The sequence below is a fragment of the Trametes versicolor genome (genome assembly GCF_000271585.1).
Source record: "Trametes versicolor FP-101664 SS1 unplaced genomic scaffold TRAVEscaffold_11, whole genome shotgun sequence".
NCBI lineage: Eukaryota > Fungi > Basidiomycota > Agaricomycetes > Polyporales > Polyporaceae > Trametes > Trametes versicolor.
Window position 1 is genome coordinate 812,707 of NW_007360331.1, and position 16,332 is coordinate 829,038.

At 56.7% G+C, this 16,332-nt stretch overlaps 7 protein-coding genes across 7 annotated transcripts; 2 read left to right on the forward strand and 5 right to left on the reverse strand.

Moving 5' to 3' along the window:
* Positions 1 to 469: 469 nt before the first annotated feature.
* On the reverse strand, positions 470 to 1,069 carry TRAVEDRAFT_51787 (uncharacterized protein; the record flags this gene model as incomplete). The annotated part of the gene is made up of 1 exon (XM_008044549.1): positions 470 to 1,069. One exon carries the CDS (start codon positions 1,067 to 1,069, stop codon positions 470 to 472), a length of 600 nt encoding a protein of 199 aa, XP_008042740.1.
* A 1,835-nt stretch (positions 1,070 to 2,904) lies between these two features.
* TRAVEDRAFT_74345 (uncharacterized protein) lies at positions 2,905 to 4,487 on the forward strand (the record flags this gene model as incomplete). Its single annotated transcript, XM_008044811.1, has 1 exon — positions 2,905 to 4,487. The coding sequence occupies one exon, from the start codon at positions 2,905 to 2,907 to the stop codon at positions 4,483 to 4,485; it is 1,581 nt and encodes a 526-aa protein (XP_008043002.1).
* A 361-nt stretch (positions 4,488 to 4,848) lies between these two features.
* TRAVEDRAFT_51789 (uncharacterized protein) lies at positions 4,849 to 5,502 on the reverse strand (the record flags this gene model as incomplete). The annotated part of the gene is made up of 1 exon (XM_008044550.1): positions 4,849 to 5,502. The coding sequence occupies one exon, from the start codon at positions 5,500 to 5,502 to the stop codon at positions 4,849 to 4,851; it is 654 nt and encodes a 217-aa protein (XP_008042741.1).
* Positions 5,503 to 7,499: 1,997 nt separating this feature from the next.
* TRAVEDRAFT_66692 (uncharacterized protein) lies at positions 7,500 to 9,644 on the forward strand. Its single transcript, XM_008044812.1, has 2 exons — positions 7,500 to 7,893; positions 7,962 to 9,644. Exons 1-2 carry the CDS (start codon positions 7,621 to 7,623, stop codon positions 9,495 to 9,497), a joined length of 1,809 nt encoding a protein of 602 aa, XP_008043003.1. The 5' UTR covers positions 7,500 to 7,620; the 3' UTR covers positions 9,498 to 9,644.
* Positions 9,645 to 9,917: 273 nt separating this feature from the next.
* On the reverse strand, positions 9,918 to 10,499 carry TRAVEDRAFT_51791 (uncharacterized protein; the record flags this gene model as incomplete). Its single annotated transcript, XM_008044551.1, has 1 exon — positions 9,918 to 10,499. One exon carries the CDS (start codon positions 10,497 to 10,499, stop codon positions 9,918 to 9,920), a length of 582 nt encoding a protein of 193 aa, XP_008042742.1.
* Positions 10,500 to 11,825: 1,326 nt separating this feature from the next.
* On the reverse strand, positions 11,826 to 12,117 carry TRAVEDRAFT_51792 (uncharacterized protein; the record flags this gene model as incomplete). Its single annotated transcript, XM_008044552.1, has 2 exons — positions 11,826 to 11,834; positions 11,896 to 12,117. 2 exons carry the CDS (start codon positions 12,115 to 12,117, stop codon positions 11,826 to 11,828), a joined length of 231 nt encoding a protein of 76 aa, XP_008042743.1.
* A 480-nt stretch (positions 12,118 to 12,597) lies between these two features.
* TRAVEDRAFT_23284 (uncharacterized protein) lies at positions 12,598 to 13,161 on the reverse strand (the record flags this gene model as incomplete). Its single annotated transcript, XM_008044360.1, has 1 exon — positions 12,598 to 13,161. The coding sequence occupies one exon, from the start codon at positions 13,159 to 13,161 to the stop codon at positions 12,598 to 12,600; it is 564 nt and encodes a 187-aa protein (XP_008042551.1).
* Positions 13,162 to 16,332: the final 3,171 nt, after the last annotated feature.

The following is a 16,332-nucleotide window of genomic DNA, read 5'->3' on the forward strand; positions in this document are numbered from 1 at the left end:
TTTCGCGCAGATTTTTGTACCGTGCCCTCCGCGTCGATCAGGAGAATCCAAATCTGAAAGGAATAGTGAGTTTCATGGAGTATTGCGCGAGCTATCGACGATCCGCGTCGACACCCTCCAGACGGGCGCGCGGCGCGAAATTCGCGCGTCAGGCCCCGCGACAAGCGCCGTGAAACCAGCAATAAGTCGAATGTGATCACGACACTAGAGACTCGACTTGCCCCTACACGACGCTCGCACGACACTGGAAACTCAACTCAACCATACAACGCTTGCAAGTATGAGTAATAAATATCAAGGATGATCCTAGGTATAACGCTACAAGGGAGACGCGGTCGCAGTACACAACGATAACCGGGATACAGTGGTATATGACACCTACTCTGCGGTGTGTCAGTCAAGTCAAGAATAATGATATCCCCCGACCTCTCTTCCCAAATCTCTAACCCCTAGACTGTCAGGGCCAGGCTCAGGCCCCACCGAGCGGCCTCGAGGCGTCGGCCTCACCACTTGGTCCATCGTCTCTCCCGCGCACGGGCTCAGGCTGGTCGAAGCGACCGCCGACATCCGCACTGGCCGGCTCCTCCGCGTCCATGGTAGGCGGCAGGGCCGCGTTGTGGGTGATGTCGAAGAGCGGATGCCCGATCGTTGCGTCCCTAGCATCCTCCTCGCCGTCCTCGTTGTGCGCCTCGTCTGCGGCGTTGAACAGACTGCTCCGGCGCGCGACGCGGGCAGAGGGGCGCGGCTGCACCGGGGTCGACGCAGCGTCGCTTCCGAGAGGCGGGAACACGAAGCGGCGCGTCCCGTGTCCGTGGGTCCCCGTGCCGGGGGTACCATCCGCGCTCGGGAGTTGCGCCTCGCTGTTGGGAAGGGCGAACAAAGTGTGGCCGTGTACGGGTGTTTCAAGAGTTGTCAGGCTCGAGGGCACTCGTGTCGTGGTCGGCGCGATGACGACGTGCAGCCCTTGGCCGGGTGAGGCGGAGGAAGAGTTGCTCGTGGGCGCGGTATCGTTCGTCGGGGAGGCGGGAACCTCAGTGATGTGGGAGTGGCCGATCACAACGCTGGACATCTTGGAGTCGGTGGTAGAGGAGTGAAGATGTTGAGGATGAGTGGGATGGAGCTTCGAGTGTAGGTGGCTCTCGGTGAGTTGGAGCTGGTGCAGACCTCGCCGTTTCACCGTCGTACTTATACGTTACTCCCGCGTCCAGGTCGCTCGCGCACCTCCATGTTTTTTTGTCAGGTACATCAGCTATGCGCTGCACTCACACCGTTCGCGTCTCTATCGCGTCGCGCTCGTGGCGCCGGACACCGCGTGATGAAACGCGACGGAATCGGAGCACGACAGAACAACCACCTCCGAGATCGCCTCGCGTGTGCAGCGATCTGGATCTTGCTGAATACCCCTGCCTAGTATCAGCAATGAAACGATGCATCAAAGGGAACTGGAGCTCGGCGCACTGCCGCGATGTTGCCTTGGTCGATGATGCTTGCTCATAATCAGTATGGTGCTCAAGACCAGCACCGCCGTTGTCTTGACTCTGGGACGCACTGTCTTCGCTGGAGATCTCGAGTTCGGGCTACCGCTGGAGAACGGCATCGCAATGGTCAAATCAGCAACCCTGGGCGCGCCGTAACAGCATGTTCGTCAAGCAACGCGCTAAACATCCGCTTGGGTTGTACGTGGTTTCTATTGTCATGGTTTACAGATGAGCTCCATCTTGTGAATGTTCGTCTCAAGAGTAACAACACGTAGGTACAGGTCTCTTGATCTTCGCCTCATTTCAACTACTAACGGAGGTCCGGGGAATTGATGCGTGAACATGGCGGTACAGCGCCCATGGTGTACTGGGCGCTGATGGGACACCGTACCCTCGCGCCATCACGACTCTCCGAACTACAGCCCCTGCAGCTAGGGGTCTCAGGTGAGATACGCCCACTCCAGATCGTGTTCATTGAGTTCCTATTGTATTCTGTGCACAGCTTCACGAGTGGACGTTCCCCCGAGATTTGTGCGATGCGCCTCGCTTGGTAGCGTACGGTATGAGTACCCTTCTTCGGTTCAATTTGATTGTTTGTGTGCTTCTAGATGCACCCATCGGTGAGAGGCGATATCATCGCTCCGAGCCCTACGGGCTTCCAGGAAATTGCGCCCAACTCAGCGCCCCGGTGGTGACAACAATTGTAGGCATGCATCATAACTGAGGTTACTGAGCACACTGCAGCTCACAACGGTGTTCGGCGCTGTTCGTATATGATGAACAGCCCATGCGTGCACTGACTTGGAAGCTGGTGGGGAATCGACATCGAGGCCACGACTACGCGCAAGCCCCGATGACATGTTGCTCGGACCTTTTAATCGCCTCGTGTTCGTTGTGCACATGTTGTTATGTACGCGCGGCTAGTACTACGACTCCGATCCCCCACGGTACCGACTTGCGGTCCACCATAACAGTCAATCGATCACAACCTGCCCTTCCCCTCCACCAACATCTCTAGCGGACGGTGAGCATTACTCGTGTCTACACTTCCGAGATCTCTCGACTGACCACATCTAACAGCAGCGATTTGCACAGATCCAGCCATGGAATCGTTGGCGGCACGAGCACTGCTCACTCCGAAAGTGACGGCTGGCGTGTTGGCTCGACTGGATCCTGGGTCCTTCCGCAGCCACAAGTATGAGGGCGCGCCAACTCCGGCGGAATTATCTTGTGCGAAGCGACGTCACGACCGCCAACAGGCTCTTGCGCGGCTAGCACTGGTCTGCCGTGCCGTCTCCGCTCCTTCACTCGATGCCTTGTGGCGGCATGCGGACGAGTTCTGTCATGTCTTGGCCGTGATACCGTCATATGATAAACGCACCCGGGTCAGCCGCCACCATCCTACCTCTGGATTCATATGCTCACCATGATGCAGGTGTTCCGCGACGTCATCACCGACGAAGACTGGGCGCGGTTCAAGCAGTACGCATCGCGCGTGCGAGTTCTGTGCATTGGCGACGTCAGCCTCGTCCATGCCAGCGTGTGGACGATCCTGACTCGTCGTTGTCTGGACGGTGCCCTCCTCCCTCGTCTGGAATGTCTTGTCGGCTATGCCATTGACTCCATCGGACTCTGCTACACGGATCTCCTATCGTCGACGATACAGGAGCTGCACTTGAACACTGATGAAAGCGTTGATGAGGGAACGGTGCGCATGGTCCTCCCAGCAGTCCGACGTCTTCTCTCCTCCGTCCGACGACTCCACATCCGCCATAACCAGGAGCTAGGGAGGCCATCGGCAATACCGTTCTGGTCACTCTCCCAGCTACACACCTTGAAAGTCACGCAGCGGATAATCCTCGAGAACGAGATGCTCCGGTCTCTCGCGCGATTCCATAACCTTCAGATCCTTGAACTGAACGTGAAGAAAGCACCGGCTGTCGTGGAGGATGAGCCTTTAGGAGGATTTACGAGCTTGCTGGAGCTCACGCTTACGGGAAAGCTCACGGATATAGGGTGGTTCCTCAACACGGCCGCTCCTCCCTTATTGGAATCTCTGGAGTTCCGCGTTTCGGACAACCCTCCGACTTCACAAGATATTATGCTAGGAAAGCTGCTCGCGAGAATTCCCAAAAGTCTCCGTCGCTTCTCTGCCTCATTCACCGCTCCTCTTCCCAACGCACTCACCTGGTACGCCACCGAGCTGTTGGAACCGTTGAGGCCTTTTGGATGTCTACGCGAGATCACATTCGCCTTCCCCTACGCCACAAAATCCGTCCTCCCTGACGGCATCTTGTCATCCTTTCGCAACGTATGGCCAGAACTTGTCGAATTCGAATTTCCGAAACCAAGCCCTGCCAAAGATCCCATTTATGGTGAATACTATGATCGCTGTTACTCTCCACCCAGGCATGGCCGTGCGCCTCCTCAGGAAATCGGTCCACCGCCGACCCTCTCGACTCTCGCCTCCTTCGCGCACACCCACCCATACCTCAAGCGCCTCATCATCCCAGCGCTCAATCTCCAGCCCGGCGCCGTCCCACATCTTGACTCCGTGCCCATTCTCGACCACGAGCTCCGCCACCTCGGCGTAGGTGACATCTCCCGTGGCACGCCCCTGCTCGATTGCGCACTCATGTTTGACTTGCTGTTCCCCCGTCTCGACCTGACGGAGGTAGAGAGCACCGCGGCCACGAGCGGCGTCGATCCCGATGGGGACTCTTCGAACACGCCGGGCGCTGCGGACGAGGTACAACTCATGCTCATGCTCCTTGGTTTGCAAGCTGGGCGCGTCGGTCTGCATCGGATGCGCGCGGCGATGCTCGGCGGGTACACAGGCGACATTCCGATTCCTGAGGATCTTCGCGCGAAAGATACATCAAGGAAGGACCAGTCTTCCGTCCGCTCGGACGTACGCGTCGAGTCCAACCATGACTTTAACCCCGGTGGCCGTGGCCGGTACTATGAATCTCCCTTGTATGAACTTGAACCAGTGGCTAGGCATTGAAAAATCGACATTCCACATTCCAAAAAGACCTACGCATGTCACGGAAATGCGCTGACTGTGTGTATACGAATAATAGTCGGGAGTAGGACAGGTCGGGCCCGTTTCCTTACCAGCGTATATCAACTTTCTGTACCGTCTTTTTCTGCCAAAGTGAATATGGACCAGTGTCTAGTGTGCTCGTTGCGATAAATATACATAGAAGTGGGTTGGTTGTACAACTAGAAGAGGAGCATAAATAGTGTGTGGACTACATGATAATACACAGTACATTCGATAAAAATAGGTGGACGTCCCTGGTCAACAATAAAATTCGGGGATTGTTGATCTGCGTCCGCTTGCTGGCTCGTGGACTACCACTGACGTTCAATGGCGCTCCTCGAAAGACGATGACGACGACCGCGAGCCCCCAAGCTCTACGCCACCATCTTCGGCGAGATGGTGCGTGGCATCCGCCCCCTCTGCCCCACCCGTGCCGTCGAAGTAGTCCCGCTCGCCGCCCGACTGCTCCTCGGGCGAGTCCGTGACTGACAGCATCAGCCCATCACGAGCGACGTCGAAAAACGGATCCTCGCCCGTCGCACTGCCCGGCGCAGGTTCGTCCTCCCAGTCGGCCGCGCTGGTGAATAGGCCGCTCTTGCGCAACGTGCGCGCGGACGCCCGGGGAAGCGTCGGCGTGGGGGGAGAGCTGCTCGACGACTTTTGATGTGGGAGGGCTATGAGCCCATGTCCGTGTGTGAGCGTGAATGTGCGTGTCTCGGGATGATGAGCGTGAGTGGAAGGGATAAGGATGTGGATTGGGTGATGGCCGTGTCCATGAAGCGACGACGTAGGCGTGGTCGGAGGTGTGTGGTTGGACCCAGACCCTTGAATGCTGAGAACAACTTGCGTGGCCAGTGGGCTGAGTGTGCCGCCGGGGGAAGAGGTGTCGCTGATGTCTTCGGTGTGGGAAGACACAGCGTCACTAGTAAGACGAAGAACGCCGAGGGCGGAGAGACCGTGACCAGCGACGGTAACCATTATAACAGACAAGAAGAATTGAAGGGTTTAGGATATGCGTGGCGCTGAAAGACAAATGAGGGGCGTAGGCGGGGAGGATGCGCTGCACTGCAGCGTCTTTGGCTATGGGAGGTCACTGCACTCAGGTCAGTTCTCGGCGAGAGGATTAAATAGAGGGCTCACCATGTAGTCGCCCTACTATCTCGTAAGTGTTGGCATAGCCTGCAGCACGGCTTCCATATTTCCAATGGGGGATCAAGCGTGCCTGTGAGTAGAACGATGGACAGACGTCTTGGTCGTTAACCTGAGTCCCTGCGGACACGACCAGCCACGCGAAGTGGCGACCGACGGTCAGCGAACCTCGAGAGCCACATGGGCGCAAACATTCAGCGAAGCATCACTGTGCAATGTACATCTACATGTTGGCAGGGTTTCTTTGACGCATCGCCGCCATGTCAATGATGTCGTTCTCGTGGGCATCTCGGCAGCACTTATCAGCGCATGTCGACATCTGCACTGCCGATAGTCAACGTTGAGCCTGCGATCAAGAGATGGGAGAAAGCTCCGTGGATCTACGAAGGGCGTCGATGATCCCTTGCAGCTGTTTGTTGTGCTGTTCCTTGGCCGTTTTCCACGGACTCCCCAAGACCTTATCAGGAAGCGCGAGCACAGCGCTGTTGCAACATGAGCTGAGCGAATCTTCAAATTCCATCATCGTTGGAGCTGTGCCGCCTCCGAGTGCTGGCAGATCGAATGTATAACGAGACTTCGCGTGGGATTAAACTGGGCTGCATATAGATAATGAGTGATGGGTTTTCATCAATGCGCCGCTGCCAGCTGAGCTCGACTCACTGTACTACGTGTGCCCCAGTTGCAGCGAGAACAGTATAATGTACCTCTGTCATGTTTGGTCGGTATGACGGGATATTCCCATAGCGCGGCGAGCGAAATCACAAGAGCTTCTCGTCTTCCAGGAGAACGCGGTGACGGTAGGAAACAAGGAGATGCTCAGTGAGCGCCTATTCACCTACGACCATCTCATCCTTGTCCATCATGTCCAGTCGAGCCGCGGAACATGCGGCTCTCGCGAACACAACCAGCGGCCAGTCTCCTTTGTTCAAGACAATTCAATGGGCTACGATCCCGCAAAGCGGCGAAGAATCATGCGCACAAATATCAAGATAATCAACCTCGAGCTCGTGCCACCATGATGTGCTCACATCCGGGCGCCCACGAGCACTTTATTGCTACCGGTCGCAGCCTCTTGCAACACGCTATCTACACAGATTCGTGCAGTTAGGAGCCACCCTGGCGTTATCTCGAAGACTTGCCCATAGGTACGTTCACGGTCTCACAACACCCAGTATACAACGGACCTCTCATTGGTGTCGTGTGTCAGTGATTCGCATAAAATCACAGTTTGAACACTCCGACAGGAACCAAGATGGTCGCCGCAACAGAAGTGCTATTCGCGTCCTCCACGCTTGTGCATTGCGTAGTCGCGCACCTCTCCCCTGGCGATCTACCGGTCGATGCTCAGTCACAACCACTCCTCTTCCGATTCGGGCTGAGGTATCTCGCCGGGTCGTGATTCATAACCCGATCCTTTCCTTTGACATCACGCTGACTCGCTGAGTACTGGCTGTACGCTGACAGGGAGGTCTCACCGTTACTACTTAGTTGCGTGCAGTCGTTCCTGGGGCTAACTTGAAATTCTCAGTAAGTAATGCTAGTCTTTCTGAATACCTGATACTACCTCTCGTAGTATCGTGGATCTTTTCTTTCAGTAATGATTACGGCCCTGGTGGCACTTGCACGCACTTCAATTTTTAATATACTTATCTGCAAATATTGGAGGGCCTCGCATCCCGTGGTGAAAGCGGAAGACGTCGGCCGTGCCACACGCATGAGCGCACGAGCGCTAGCGCTCATCCTCCGGCGCTTGCCGAGGCGTCGATTGGGAACGCGCATTCGGTCGCATTCGTTTCTACCTCCTCCCATCCACTCCTCGCTCTACTGCTCCCATTACCTTGTTATACTATGCTCTAGTACCAGGAAAACAATATTTACTCACACAAAAGCGTCCATCTGTTTTTGTGAACAAATTATCGCCATCGATCCTCAGTCCAAATATCGACAATGGGACCTACCGCGGAAGCAAAGATATTCCAGGACCCTAGAATTGTGGCCGCAATCCTTGAGCAACTCTCCCCAGGTCCCCTACCTAACAGCTTCCCACATGGACAATCTACAGCCCCAAATGAAGGACGAAGAGAATGTCAGAGAACCCTCGCCACACTTGCGATGGTCTCTCGCTCGATTTCAAGCCAAGCGCTCGACGCGTTGTGGCGATATGTCGACGACTTCCGATACGTGCTATTCGTTCTTAATGCCTACGACAGGGAGACAAGTGTCAGTACTATCCAGTTTACTCAACTGACGCCAACTGCACAATATTGACAGCATGAACATGAATACAGATGTTCGGAGACGTCATAACGGACGTAGAATGGGCAAAGTTCCAAGGATACGCGATCCGAGTGCGCGAACTGCACCTTGGAGAGATCCAACGTGTTCATGCGATAGTATGGATCACCTTGACACGTCTGTGCCCTCACGACCCGCTCCTGCCTCATCTAGAGCGACTAACAGGGCTCACCATCGATTCATCTGCTTTATGCTACACGACGCTATTTTCGCCAACGATCAAACATCTCGAGCTGAAAGTCGACAAAGCGGCGGAGGCGTCGGCCATTCGTATGGTCGCCCAAGCATCTCGGCCTATGTTGAGTTCACTTCGAACTCTCTTCCTCGACGATCAGGCCGTGTCCAATTCGCGTAGCAACCTGCCAGAGTCGATCCCGTTCTGGACTCTGACACACCTGCAATCCCTCCACGTCGTACACCAGACCACAGTAACCGCCACCATCATCAAATCGCTCGTAACGATCCCGAATCTCCAGGTCCTCAAATTGTCGGTAAAGCAGGTTCCGTACGTGGTCACATCCGATCGGACAGCGGGCTTTTTGCGCTTGCGCGACCTCTCGCTCTCTGGATCCCTCGACGATGTCACCAACTTCCTTACCGCCACAACTCCTCCCAGCTTAGAGGCCCTGACGGTGGACGTCCCGAACGTCGGCCAAGGGGAGAGCCATACTGCAAGGGCCAGAGGAAGCCTTAACGACCTTTACGCCACCCTCCCGCCCTCTCTCCGCCGCCTCCGCATGAAGCTCACAGTGCCGCCGAACACTGAGGTGTACCACTTCCCCGAGCGCGGCGAGTTGCTCGCGCCGCTGCGCGCATTTCCAGGCTTGCGCAGCCTCAAGTTTGCGTTCGATAATGCGGGCTTCCACCTCTCCGACGCGCACCTACGCGCACTCGAGGACGCATGGCCGGAGCTTGTCAAGTTTGAGGTTCGGAGCTGCGAACGCAGCAATACGATATGGTACGGGCGGGTCGGCCACGGTGCTGGCCCGAAGGAGGTTCCGCACACCCACCCGACGGTGAAGACGCTCGCTGCGTTCGCCGAGCGGCATCCGCGCCTCGAGCGGCTCGTCGTGCCCTCCATCGACCTCGATGCGCTCCCCGACATCGCCAGCGTGCCTTTCCTCGGGCACGCTTTGCGCCACTTCGGTGTGTCCAGACTGGACGTCGGGGTGCCGCTGCTCGACTACGCGCATGCGCTCAGCAGGCTCTTCCCCAGCCTGGGCGTTGCGGACGCACGACACGCAGTGGTGCCGAGGGGGCCGCACGTAAACCTGGAAGAACGCGAGGGCGAGCTGCGTCTGCTGCTCGCGGCGATGCAGGCCGGGAGGGAGCTTGCGCACGGGCCCGGGGCGGACGCTGCTGGGGTGGCCGGGGTGTCGGTGTCGGATATTCGGCTGATTCCACAGGGCAGACATCCTGCCCCCGAGGAAGACGTTATTCCACCGCGGGGAAGGTCTCGTCGCGACTATTCATTCTCCCCTCCAAGAATCTCGAGGTCACCCACTCACTCTGACTTCTACCGCCGTTGACGATCACCACTGCTACAGTCTGAGTGACCAATATTTCCCTCTTCCTCTAGTAGCTGTGTAAAACGAAAGCCCTGATATGTGTAATATCGACGGCATCCGCTTTGATTTGCACTCACATATCTCAGGCTTGTACAATGTCTCGCTACAATCCCAGTATAGTGCTTTCAATGAACTGCGATGAAGCTCTATCGTATTTAAGCCGATGCCACTATGAGCCAGCGTTCAGGGCAAGCAATTGTAAGATTATGCGGAGCTAGGTGGGCGTACAATTATGAGGAAATGGGTACAGTTCTAGGAATAAGTAAGTCGGTGGTATGGTAGCTATTCTCAACACGATACTGCGTGTTTTCGACAAAAAGTAAAGTAAGAATAGGTCAGAGAGTCCATTGACCTCCAAGAACGACTCGAGGACTTGGAGACTCAAGCAGCAGTCAGTACAGGTGCATCCATGTGCAACTCGTCCACCGAAGACCCCGTGCCCTTGCTCTCCGCGCCAGTAGCGCCCTCGCTTTCGTGCTCGTCGTCGTTTTCATCGCCGTGGAGCCCTTCGTGCTCGTGCTCCGCATCCTCTTCCTCCATGGGCGACATCATCAGGTCTCCAGCCGCGGGAGAGGGCGCGTCGACATCGGCCTCCATAGCACTCGAGACCGAGAGCAAGCTGTTCCTCCGCCTCGTGCGCGCAGACATGCGCGCCTGTGTTGGCGTCGTCGGGGCGGAGTGGTATGAAGAAGAGACCACAAAGTCGCCGTGTCCGTGCGTGGGGGTCACGGGCGTGTCAAGGACTTTGTAGAGCGCGTGGGGCGACGACGCGGCCGAGCTCAAGGAGTGCCCGTGAACGGGTGTGGTGGTGGGCGTGACGGCGCGCGCGGCCGACTGCGTGGAAGGGATGATGACGTGGATACCGCGCGTGCGGTGTGCAGGCGCGGTGGACGAGGAGGGAAAGGGGGTGTATGTTTGCGGGATAGAAGCTGATCGCTGAGCGAGCGCGGGGATAGTCGACATGTTGGACGGATGGTGTGCAGGCGGGATGCAGAGAAACTGGGAGTATGTACGAGTCGCTGTGGATGCGGCTGGAGGCAGAGGTGTTCAGTAAAGTTGGCCGTCGTCGATGTTCCGTACTTATACGCGTCGCGATGCACTGCGAGGCCCCTTGAGTAATTCGACCACGCGAAGTATCAGCTATCGCCCTCCAGAGGTTCCCAGATGACCTTTGACGCCCCAAACGCTGGGTGGCATTGCCTGGCGCTATCTGAAACAAACCAACATGGCGGACACGAAGCCAGGAGTCTCGCGTTCGACTGGTCCCAAAGTCCGGGACTCGTGCTTGGCGTGCGCTCTCGTTCTGGCCCTGGCACAAACTTGGAACCTGAAGGAAGGGACGTTCCCGGTAGACGCGCTACCAAGGTTCGTGAGCGGATGGCGCACTGCCGACATGCCACATTCGCAGATGGACGCCCGCCAGGCAGATGCACTCGCGCTACGTCGAGATCTGCGACAGATCGGCATGTTTATGACGCCGTCGTGGGCCAGACTGTTGGAAGCGCTTTGTGCGTCGGCGGTCGGAACGCTGTTCTTGTTTTACACTCGGACGAGTCACGGTGGAAGGTGAAGAAACGTTTGAGGCGCGAACGCCGGGAGGAAACCGGGCGGCTTTTCCCCTTGATGTGGCCTTAGTTTCCCTCGGTGCAGTGCTATACACGTGAAGTGAGGGGCGTACCTTGCAGTGCAATGACTCCGCGATTGTGCCTTCGGGCTATTTGAGTTTCGCTGAGAAACACCGGCACGAAGACCGAACGCCCGTCGAGAGCGACAAAGCTCAGAAGCAAGCACCGGAGAACGTGCAACTTAAGTTATCACCCGCAGACACAACGGCGAACTAGGGCGAATCGCGCTCGATCTGCGTTAATTTGCGTCAGCGAGAACACACCCTTTCCATGGCCGACACAAACGCGCGGGTAGGACTTACGAGAGTGTCAATGTGAAAAATGGGCCATATGCCCGGGAATGAACAACAGCAGCCTCAGACTGAGTTACGTCGGGATTGGCAACATGCGCAGCGCTGTTGGACGTGGAGCGTACAGCGAGTCGCCTACTATCAGACTTCCCGCTGTGTGAAGACCGGATTGTTCGTGGCCGGTGACAGCGAGCTGCGGAGATACGGGGCTTGAACTATCGCAGTCCGTCGAGGGTACCCCGTATCACAAGGAGCTCTACGCGAGCTAGACTGCTGTTGTACGTAGTCGCCAGGTCCTCGGAGCACGAAGTAGCCGTCATCTATGTCGCCCGAGATTGTTTAGCGCATCTGCTATCCACGGGTGCCAATGTGCTTCAGAGGGCCTGTGGCGAAGAGTTATATCATTTAGAATAGCTGGCTAGACGATGGGTGCTAGGGACTCACTTTTTGTAGCTCGCCGAATCGCGCCGCGCGATTGTCCATACTAGGCGTCAAAAGCGTCGCAGGCTGCGCTCGCGGGTTCCGGTAAGGCACTGTCACTGTGATTCGCCCCCCAAGCCAGTATTTCTGGCTGGTGTTAGCGTCCATCATAGCGTAGAAGCCATCTGTGACGAACTGCTTTCCATTCGTCTGCGCGATGTGCCACTTGATGCTCCGCGACGGCATGACACAAACCTGCGGAACCAGATCCCTCGCTAAGCTGGCGGAGGAATGAGCTGTATTGGCTCCGAAATGGTGACACTGAAAGTAGATAGAGTAGTATTAGGACTACAGTTTCTATTAACTGTAGCGCAAGTTGTGGTACGAAGTAAACGTCGATGGCATACGAAATTATGATACTGAACGCCTCGGCAACCGCCGACAGGTCAGCGCTAGTCACCTTGGAGAGTAAGTATCACTAAACTAAATCTAAAACAGTGCAAGATCCTTGCGCTAACCTGATATTTCTTGTAAATAAATGCTACTGAATGGCCCTGATACAATCATAAATACATGCAAATTACAGACATCATTAAGAAGGGCTGAGGTACCGGTACCAGTGGATTCGTTTTGACCCCAGGATTTCTATAGGGTATAGCACGGTGTCACGGCCCATCTCCACTGATACGCCGCCCCCGCCAACTGCACATGCTCCCCAGTGCGTTTTTAAGCCAAGTGGAGCGGAGGAATATCCTCGTCCGAGTTGTCCGTCGCGGCCTCCGCCGGCGAGTCCTTCATGTCTCCGACATCCTCCTGCTCAGGCTCGTCGTGCTCCTCCTCGTCTTCCTCCAAGGGCGTCATGATCCCCGCGGCGGCGATAGTCTCAGCTCGGCGAACCGGGACAGGTACGTGCGCGCCAGCGGCGCCTGTGACGGGGGGCAGAGTCTTCACCCGGGCTAACGTCCGCGCACGAGACGTCGCGAGGAGGTGAATTGGAGACGGGAGCTTGAACAGCGCGTGGCCGTGGATGGGCGAATTGGGCGAAAATTTTGCCTGTATACCAACGAAGCTGCCCGTGCGAGCGAGCCGGGTGACAGTGGTGTTCTCGGGAGCGGGGTTGGCGGTAGAGAGAGCGAGGCACGAGAGGGTTTGCGCGGAGGGGATGATGGCGTGTATTCCACCTGCAGAGATGGTCTCGTGGTTGTGCTCGTCATCTGAGGTGGGCGAGGAGTGGAGGGTGGTAAAGGCGGTCGACGTCGGAGAGTGAACGGGCATGGCAATGGTCGACATCTCGGTGAGATGGTATTTTGGTCGACTAAGACGATGGGTATGAGTATTTTTCAGGTTGTTTGAAAGGCGACCGGGGGCAGGAGTAGGTGAGTTGGTGAGTTGGTGAGTTGGTGAGCTGGCAAGGTTGGCAGCTACACCCCTACTTATACGCAACGCAGCGGCGCGCGCCCGCAGCACCAGTGTGAACTCTATACTCTGATTGTAGCAGGAACCGTCGATATGAACGTACATCGCCAGCCACAACGTCAAGTGTCACAGACATGCGCGGCGGCCATAATGCCGACAACTGATGCATCCCCAATCACAACTAGATGGCCAAATTTACTCCGCCGCTCGCATTACATCTGGCGGCGGTGGGGGAGAGTATATCCGCTCGCTCCTCAACCCGCCAGAGCCGCAAAAGTAGAGAAAATCGCCCATTAGCGATATGTCAGAACGACGCACCGGCTAAGGGGATGGCGCGCTATCGCCTTGCGATCCTGACGCGCACGTATTCGCCTCACTTGCAGTTTCTTCTTGAACCGTGGATGGATATTCGGTCATGCATTCGTGCGGGCTGGAACCCCCGCTCACAGTCAACGAGCTGTGATGGCATCCCAAAGGCTGACGGGCCCAAGACGCTGGACTTCGTTCGATACAATCCCCGAAGGCCTGAGGTCGGGAATTGGTCAACTCCGGTGCTGGGTGTGATGTGTGCACAACAGAAGACATACCTCGCCGTAGTCAAGTAGCTCCCCGCGAAAGCCCCTCGGGCTTTCTTAAGGTTGGCCGCGGAGCACCGGCATCACACCGGACTGCCGCCGTCCGGGACCAAAATCATTACATTCGCGTGCGTGCTTCTCGGTGGCGTGGCCGAATGGAGCAGAGCGGACGCCTCAACCGACTCTGAATATCTGGACAGGGAGTTGCGACTCCCTTTCCTGGCTTTCATCCTTAAATCGGGGCGGCGATATGACTGATGAAGCTTGGATAGAAATTGCAACCGTCAAGGCGAACGGGACGCGACCCCCAGCCTTTTGATCTGACCAGACTGTTTGTCCGGCCAGGATGTGCAAATACTAGGATTGCGGGGAGCGTCGAGTCCAAGTACAACCGCATGACCGCCAGACGGAAAGAAGGTGTAGATACTCGCCGTCTACACCACATTCCCGCCCCATAGCGTCAAGACGTTCTACGAACTCAGTGAGGTATACTCTCGCTCTTGCTGTGCAGGACCGCAGCTGCTCAACAACGCACCTGGTGCCTGGAAGGGCGGCCATCGACAAGTGGCTTCACCCGCAGTGTTATGAACTGTCAAGATATATGTGACTGCACCTCCGTGAACAACGTTCGAATTCCGTTAAAGGGAGGTTGACGAACACCGTGCGCATACAAACTCACCTGCCGTGCCCTTCGGGGTTCCTGAAGGCTATGTCCAATGCAGTCTGTGTACAGCCTCTGCACATACGCGCATGAGTCGCGAACTCCATTGGCAGATGGAAGAGAATAAGAAGAGAGTGGCCACTGCCGTGGCGATACTGAACGCCTCGGCTAACGCTGGACAACAGCGCTATCAAATAGACGCTCGCTCAGTCAGGATTCGTGAGCGGAATGCGCAAGATGGCGCACCGCAGACGTGTCATGCTCGCAGATAGACGTATTCGCTGCATGAGGGGACCAGGCTGCACCTCCAGGCAATCAGAGGGCGCCTACCTGCGAGCCCCCGGGACGATGGGAGGCCGCAGCAAAGGTTGAGACGCGAACACCGGCGGGAAAAGGGGCTGCTCCTGCCCTTGATGCGTCCCAGAGTTCTCTCGGCGCGATGGCTCCGCAGGAGCACGTTCGGTCTGCGTAGGGTTCACTGAGGAACGCCGAAACCAAAGCCGGACGCCCGCCTGTGAGCTCCGAAGCTCCGAAGACGGCACTGGCCGGAGAACAGCGTTGACGACCGGCGTACGTTATGGTGAACCGCGCTCCGTCTATGTTCATCGGCGTTAGATGGAGTATACGACGGAGGTTCATGCGAGGACAGCACGCTACCGCCATACCAATTGTGAAGATGGATTGTCAGGCTGATCTTGTTGCGTGGGCAGTGTGCACTGCCGAGTCCATGTTCTTGACTTTCGGTACCGCGCGGCATTTTTCTCGCACAAGTAGTGTGAGGCTCCAAGTTGGTTTAGGACGTAACGCGTAACCGCCGGTGGGAATTTGCGCGGGTCCAATGCCTGACGCGGACATACGACCGGCTACAATGCATGGTCCGAGTCCAAACCACGTAAACAGGAAGTGAAGATCGTACCTCCCGCGATACTGGGTCCGCGACAGCGCCTCCTTGCTGTGTGAGTTTGCGCTAGGAATCCCAGCACAAACACCTAAGGCACCGCCGGAGCCGCGCGCTACTTCCCGTCGCTCGGTGGTTCCCGGACGCCAACACACTCTGCATGCGCACGCAACGCGGGTGCGATATAGCTCTCTCGGCGGAGGCCTGTGCACGGCAGTTTCCTGTCGCTGCACTTATCGATGTGGTGAGCCGCGCTCGATGCACAGCCGCCCCTGAGGGTTGGATTAGGTTGCGTTTGACATGATACTACGCGCGGTACCAAAGGCGAGAACTCACGACAGTGTCAGTCTTGAGCATCAGTGGGCGCATGCGCTGGGCGTGACGGTGCAACAGCAGGCAGCAGGCTCAGCCGTCCGGGTATGTGGTGTCAATGTCTGCCGTTACATGTTGGCGTCATGGACCACGAGAGGATAAGTATCCGGTTTCCTGGTAGATGGTGGCACGATTGATATGGTCCGTTCGTTCCTCTCTTAGCCAGAGAAATCGAACTGAACACTACAGGCGCGCTATCAGTAGATGCACATAGTCACCGCGTCATTTAAAGCCACTCACCCCGGGCCCATTCTCCAGGTGCCATTCGCGGTCATAACGGACGCCGCTGTGGTAGGAGGCTGGAGCGAAGACCCGTCGGCCCGAAGATGCAAGTCTATGACAGCTAGCACATGAGTATTTATACGCTGGTTGGGCGTTCTAGTGCGAGCACATGTAGATGGAAGAGAACAGGAGGAGAGGGACCGCCGCCGACGTGATACCGAACGCCTCGGCTAACGCCGGCCGGGAGGCGCTCAGAACTCGAATTATAACCCAAGTACAGTTGCGCTTGCTTTGCGGAGACTCAGTCCCTTTAGATG

Coding starts and splice junctions, on each gene's coding strand:
- TRAVEDRAFT_66692 (XM_008044812.1), top strand. CDS start 7,621: ATGGGACCTACCGCGGAAGCAAAGATATTCCAGGACCCTAGAATTGTG. Junction 7,894..7,961: donor CCTACGACAGGGAGACAAGT/GTCAGTACTATC, acceptor ACATGAATACAG/ATGTTCGGAGACGTCATAAC.